Source organism: Leptinotarsa decemlineata, unplaced genomic scaffold (assembly GCF_025532065.1).
Source record: "Leptinotarsa decemlineata unplaced genomic scaffold, Ldec_3_MD MMD2_tig00026328_RagTag_RagTag, whole genome shotgun sequence".
NCBI lineage: Eukaryota > Metazoa > Arthropoda > Insecta > Coleoptera > Chrysomelidae > Leptinotarsa > Leptinotarsa decemlineata.
This window is the reverse complement of record NW_027412688.1, coordinates 5,103,946-5,110,744: the sequence shown is the minus strand read 5'-3', so window position 1 is coordinate 5,110,744 and position 6,799 is coordinate 5,103,946. Positions and strand designations below refer to the sequence as shown.

Below are 6,799 nucleotides of genomic sequence, written 5' to 3'. Positions count from 1 at the left end.
TCAGCATTATTGCCTGCTATGGTTATCGTTGTATCATCAGCAAACATTGTGACGTAGCCTCCCTTTATATGTTGAGGAAGATCATTAACATAGAGAAGAAACAGTAGAGGTCCTAGAACAGAGCCCTGTGGCACCCCGAGTTTTACCGTCTTTGACTCAGATGTAACTCCATTGCAGATTACAACCATTTCTCTGTTTGTCATATAGGATTGTATCCAATTTATTATATTTCGTGGAAACCCGAACGATGACAGTTTTTTTATGAGAAATTCCGCGCATACTGTATCAAACGCTTTTGATAGATCGAAAAATAGTGAGATCACATAATTTTTTTTATAAATCTCTGTGTAAATATAATTCAGAAGATGATAGGAAGCTGTTTCTATAGATTTATTTTTCCTGAAACCATGCTGAGACATACATAACAGCCTATTTGATTCCAAATGATCCATAATCCTACGTGCTACAACTTTTTCAAATAATTTAGATATCGAGCATAACAAAGATATTTGCCTATAGTTGTCCCTTTCTGTGGGGTTTCCTTTTCTATATACAGGTATAACGAGTGATTTTTTCAGAACTTCTGGAAAGTATCCTTGTATAAGTGATTGATTCATTAAGTATGTTAAAGGAACGACAATAGATGGCAATATTTTCTTAATTGTTATAATTGATAGTTCATCAAATCCTGCCGTTTTTTTGTTTTTCATTTCTGATAGGACATTTGATATCTCATATTCCGTAACCGGATAAGAATGGAACGGTTCAATAATGGTGTTATAGATTTATGATTGTTATGTGATTACACCCTGTATATCGTTTTTAGTTGACATTTGTTAGTAGTGATCAAGGTTGATGTGAAAATATGAGTTGTTGAAAAAAAAAAAAATAAAGTTTTTGAAAGACGTCTGACTTTTCTAAAAGAATATAAAATTTCGTTCTTCGACCCGGAATAAATAATAATTTGCAGGTAATTCAAAAACATATGGTCCTTCGAGATATGCAAAGAAACAACACCATGGATAGCATGAATGCAAGCAAATCTGTTCAAAACCTGAGGTACAGTCAAAGATTGAAAGAAAAGAAAGAGAAGCTAGAGGCTAAATCTGATGTAGTCGTGACAGCAGTTGAAGGTCAAGGAGCAATCAGAAAATCTCCTTCCAAACTAAAAGGAAGCAGTAGGAGTAGTCAAGCTTCAAGACTGAAGAAATTGGAAATCGAAACGGCAATAAAGAAGAAAACATTAGAAAAAGAGCTTATAGATCTAGAACTAGCCCTGAAAGTAGCAGAAATTGAAGAGAATAGTGATGAAAGTGAGTCAATGTCAATGCATCAGTCCCAAAAGCCTAACGTGGAAGATTGGATCGACGGTAAAACTCCATGGACAAACGGGCATGACGGTGAGGATAAGCATTCGATATTTATGGTAAAAGAAGATGAATTGGTAAGAGATTCTCATTCTAAAAATAGTCCGGAAAAGTATTCTACCCCTTTCTTTCATAACAATATGTATCAAATGACTCTTCCTCAGATGACAAAAATATTAACAAGGCAATCTCTGCCACGAGAACTTCCCATTTTTGACGGAAATCCAAGTGAATGGCCCAATTTTATTTATCATTATAATAATTCTAACGCTATTTGTGGATTTTCAAACGAGGAAAATCAATCTAGACTACAGAAGTGCCTAAAAGGAAATGCCAAAAAAATTGTTCAATCCCTTTTAATAATGCCACAAAATGTTGACAAAGTTATTGATTTACTGAAAAATCGTTTTGGTCGGCCAGATCATATAATAATGATGTTGTTAGAGAAAATAAAGAAATTTCCACCCGTGAGAGAAGAAAAGCTTGAGTTATTCATAGAGTTTTGTGATGAAATCAAAAATTTTGTAGCTACTATAGAATCGCTCAATGAGGAAGAACATTTACATAATTCAATTCTAGTGAATGAAATAATGAGTAAATTACCAACCTCATATCAGCTATCATGGGTAGAACACCTTTCTAAGTTAGAAAAACCACGATTCAAACTAGTAGAATTAGGAAAGTGGCTTGATGAAAAGGCAAATGCGGCTAGTCAAATTCAAATTCCAAAATATGACATTCAGGAAAATACGTCAAAATCAAAATATGTCAAAAAGGAGTTACTTTAGCAACGAGCAAAAAATCTTGTATTTGCTGTAAGAAAAATGTACATCATCTTACAGAGTGTTCTGAATTCAAGTCAATGCCAGTAGATGGTAGGTGGTCAATAATAACGGAAAATAAGATATGCTTTTCTTGTTTGAGTTTTTATCATAATCTAAAGCAATGCAGAAAACGAAAGGTATGTGGAGTCCAACAATGTCCAAAGTTTCATCATAAGTTATTACATAAAGACGTTCCTCAGACTATTAATGAAGGCAATAATGTTGATGACTCTGCCATTGTTGGAACAAATTCTCACGTTTTCAATAATAAATCCGTTCTACTGAAAATTTTACCGGTAGTTGTCACTTGTCGAAACAAAACAGTCGAAACTTATGCACTTTTGGATGACGCATCAACAATTTCTTTAATAGATGAAGAATTTGCTAATTATCTTGGTCTTGATGGTCCCATACAAAGTCTTTCTCTACAATGGACTAATGACGATTTGTTTCATCAACAAAATGATTCTAAAGTTGTTTCATTTACTATTAGTTCCAAAGACAATGGTCCCAATTTTCAGATGCGTCATGTACGAACAACGAAACTTTCTCTTCCCTCGCAGACAGTAGATTTCGATAAAATCAGGATGAAGTATCCATACATCCAGGACAAGATTTCACCGTTGAAAGATGCTCAACCCAGGATACTCATCGGACAAGATAATTGGCCACTTCTAGTTAACAGAAAACTCATTTCTGGACCATGGAATGGACCCGCCCTGAGTAAAACATTATTGGGATGGGTAATTCATGGAAATTTGGATGTCTCCAGTAGAAATGAACATATCGTCTGTCATATCAGTACCCACGATCTCCGAAATGAGAAGGATGATTTGGATATTCTACACGAAATGGTTAAAGAAAATTGGAAATTGGAAACTGTTCAAAGTATGTCTGATAAAGTTTTGTCGATTGAAGATAAGAGAGCACAGCATATTTTGGACACAACAATGAAACGAAGTGGAGAGAGATTCGAAACAGGACTTCTATGGAAAAAAGATAACATTGTTCTTCCTGAAAGCAGAACAAATGCGCTAAAAAGACTGAACTATATTGAACGAAAAATGGATAGAGATGAGAAGTACGGTGAAATATATTGCGAAAAAATTCAAGACATGGAGAAGAAAGGTTATATCAAGAAGTTGACAAAAAAAGAAGCAAATAATGTGAATGAGAAAACATGGTATTTGCCACATTTCGGGGTAACAAATGTAAACAAACCAAATAAATTAAGAATTGTCTTTGATGCTTCAGTCAGAAGTCACGGTGTGAGCCTCAATGATAATTTATTGACAGGTCCCGATTTGTATAACTCCATGAATGATATTCTGTTGAATTTTAGAATTAAAAAATATGCATTCACTGCTGATATAAAAGAAATGTTTTTGCAAGTTAAAGTAAGACCGGAAGATTGCTCTGCACAACGAATATTATGGCGAGGTAAAGATCGACGAATTGAACCTGATACATATGAAATTGTTGTCGTATTTTTTGGATCGACCTGTGGACCTTGCTTAGCCCAGGAGGCTAAAAACAGAAATGCCGAAGACTTCAGAGAAGAATTTCCAGAAGCAGCAACTGCCATCATACAACAACACTATATGGATGATTATTTGGGATCGGCAGACACACTCGAAGAGTCAATAAGTCTTATTAAGGATGTGATTCATGTACACAAAGCAGGAGGTTTTGTCATTTGTAACTGGATCACGAATCATGAAAAAATCAGCCAAAGTATTGATGTTTCACTCTTAGCTTCAGGTGGAAAGAATATGGAAAAGAATGGAGAATTCGTATTAGAAAGAATTTTAGGAGTTTTTTGGAATCCTCATGACGACACGTTCAGCTTTCAAACAAAATTTCAGAAAATTGACAGCGATGTTTTGGAACACCTAAGACGACCAACAAAAAGGGAAATCTTGAAAGTTTTGATGTCCATCTTTGATCCATTAGGATTTCTGGCAAATTTTTTAATTCAAGGGAAGATTTTACTACAGGACATCTGGAGAAGTCAAATTGGCTGGGATGATGAAATTTCAGATTGTATGGATGAAAAGTGGCAACTGTGGATTGCAGATTTGAAAACTATCCACAATTTCAAGATTCACAGACAATACTTCACTTTGGATAGACAAAAAAGTGAAATTCAACTCCACATATTCTGCGATGCCTCTGAAAAATGTTACGCAGCTGTAGCCTACTTAAGAAATCAACAAGGAGAGAAAGTTGAGACAAGTTTTATCACTGCTAAGACACGAGTGGCACCTTTAAAACCTCTTTCCATTCCTAGGTTAGAGTTACAAGCTGCACTGATGGGAGCGCGCCTAGGACATTTCTTGAAGAAAACCTTAGACATGGAAATTTCGGCTATTTGGTACTGGAGCGACTCAAAAACGGTTTTGCATTGGATACGGTCTGAAGCTAGAAGATTCAAAGTTTTTGTTGCCCAGAGACTAGGAGAAATACAGGACTTGACGAATTCTTCAGAATGGAAATACATCAATTCCAAAGAAAATGTGGCTGATGAAGCTACGAAGAGATTGGAAAAAATTACGTTTAGCGATAATAACCGGAGATGGATTACCGGACCAGATTTCTTGATATTATCACCAGATCAGTGGCCAAAAGAAAAAATGGAAAGGGAAGTAAATATTGATCATCTGGAAGAAAGACCTTGCGAATTTGTATTCTATCATTTCATTCAAGATAATCTCATAGTGCCTGACCCGAATAGGTTCTCTAAATGGAAGAGATTGTTACGTGCTACAGCCTATGTCATTAGGTTTTATGAAATTATTAAGAATCACAGTAAATTCAAGTCCGAATTAACTGCAGAGGAAATTTGCAAAGCTGAAGTTCATCTTTTCAGAAAAATTCAGTTGGATTCATTCAATGAAGAGATGACATTTCTTAGAAATAAAATGCCCATCAGAAGTAAAAGTCGACTTTACACTCTTTCTTGTAGTTATTCTGAGGATGATGGACTCATACGGCTCAGTGGAAGACTGGACCAGTCAATTCAGTTGACCGACTCTGCAAAACGTCCTATAGTTTTAGATCCTAACCACAGAATAACTAAACTTCTGATCCAACATTATCATGAAATGGTTCACCACCATGGTCAAGAAATGGTAGTGAATAATCTGCGAATGAGATTTTGGATATTAAGAATGAGGCAAGCGGTAAGAAGTGCTTGGAACAGCTGTCAACATTGTAAAAATCAAAGAGCTTTACCAAGAATCCCAATGATGGGACAACTACCCCCTTGCAGGATTGAACCCACAATCAGGGCCTTCATTAAAACAGGCGTTGACTATTTCGGACCTTTAGAAGTATCAGTCAAGAGGAGCCGAGAAAAAAGATATGGTGTTATTTTCACCTGTATGGTCACTCGAGCTATTCATCTTGAAATAGCACATGATTTGAGTACGAATTCATTTATCAATGTACTTCGTCAGTTTGGATGTCGGAGAGGATTTCCTGAGGAATTATATAGTGATAATGGAAAAAACTTTATAGGAGCTGAAAAGGAAATATCTCAAGAACTGAAGAAGTTGAACCAGGATGAAATACTACGATTTTGTGCAATGAAAAAAATTAAATGGGTTTTCAATCCTCCACTAGCACCTCACATGGGAGGATGTTGGGAACGACTTATTCAAAGTATAAAAAAGGTTTTAAAAGAAATTTTAAAATCAAAGTACTATCCAGAACATATTCTGAGAACTTTTTTGATTGAATGCGAAAATATTTTAAATTCTAGGCCTTTAACATATGTTTCATTGGACTCTGAAGATGCAGAGGCATTGACTCCTAATCACTTTCTCATCGGTCCGTCGTATGCTGCACTCTCCTGTACCGAAACCAGCGATAGGGATATGAATTTGATGTCCAGTTGGCGTGCTGCACAGAAATTATCTGATTTATTCTGGTTCAGATGGACAAAGGAGTATTTGCCAAGTTTGATCAGGAGATCAAAATGGCATGGTGATTCAAAATCTGTCAGTGTAGGAGATGTTGTTTTAATGGTAGATCCAAATGGACCCAGAAATATTTGGCAGAGAGGTATTATCAACGAAGTTTATCCTGCCAAAGATGGTAAAATCAGGATCGTCGATGTGAAGAATAGTAGTGGCACGATTTTTCGACGACCAGTTTCAAGACTCATCGTTTTAGATGTTATAAAATAGTAGTAATTCGTTATTCAATTACTAAGGGGGAGAATGTTATAGATTTATGATTGTTATGTGATTACACCCTGTATATCGTTTTTAGTTGACATTTGTTAGTAGTGATCAAGGTTGATGTGAAAATATGAGTTGTTGAAAAAAAAAAAAATAAAGTTTTTGAAAGACGTCTGACTTTTCTAAAAGAATATAAAATTTCGTTCTTCGACCCGGAATAAATAATAATTTGCAGGTAATTCAAAAACAAATGGTAATATTTTCAGTAACAGTACAGGGTAGAGATAAGTTTTGCCCGAAGTGATTTGATATGGAATTTTCAGCTGCATTTGAGAAATATTCAGCAAATATTTCAGGTACTTTCTCTGAGTCAATTTTAGACCCATCATCATAGTTGAGAGTTATTGTTTTTTTTGAGTTGATT

General features: G+C 35.4%; 1 protein-coding gene across 1 annotated transcript; it reads left to right on the top strand.

The window, feature by feature from the left end:
• Window positions 1-1,018: 1,018 nt before the first annotated feature.
• LOC141485553 (uncharacterized) lies at window positions 1,019-6,381 on the top strand. The gene is made up of 2 exons (XM_074182407.1): window positions 1,019-1,444; window positions 2,755-6,381. The coding sequence occupies exons 1-2, from the start codon at window positions 1,019-1,021 to the stop codon at window positions 6,379-6,381; spliced, it is 4,053 nt and encodes a 1,350-aa protein (XP_074038508.1).
• The last annotated feature ends 418 nt before the right edge of the window (window positions 6,382-6,799 follow it).

Bases quoted from the DNA above. Each gene is read 5' to 3' on its own strand.
- LOC141485553 (XM_074182407.1), top strand. From the start codon at position 1,019: ATGGATAGCATGAATGCAAGCAAATCTGTTCAAAACCTGAGGTACAGT. The intron at 1,445-2,754 runs GTAAGAGATTCT...CTTCCCTCGCAG, and splicing joins TGGTAAAAGAAGATGAATTG to ACAGTAGATTTCGATAAAAT.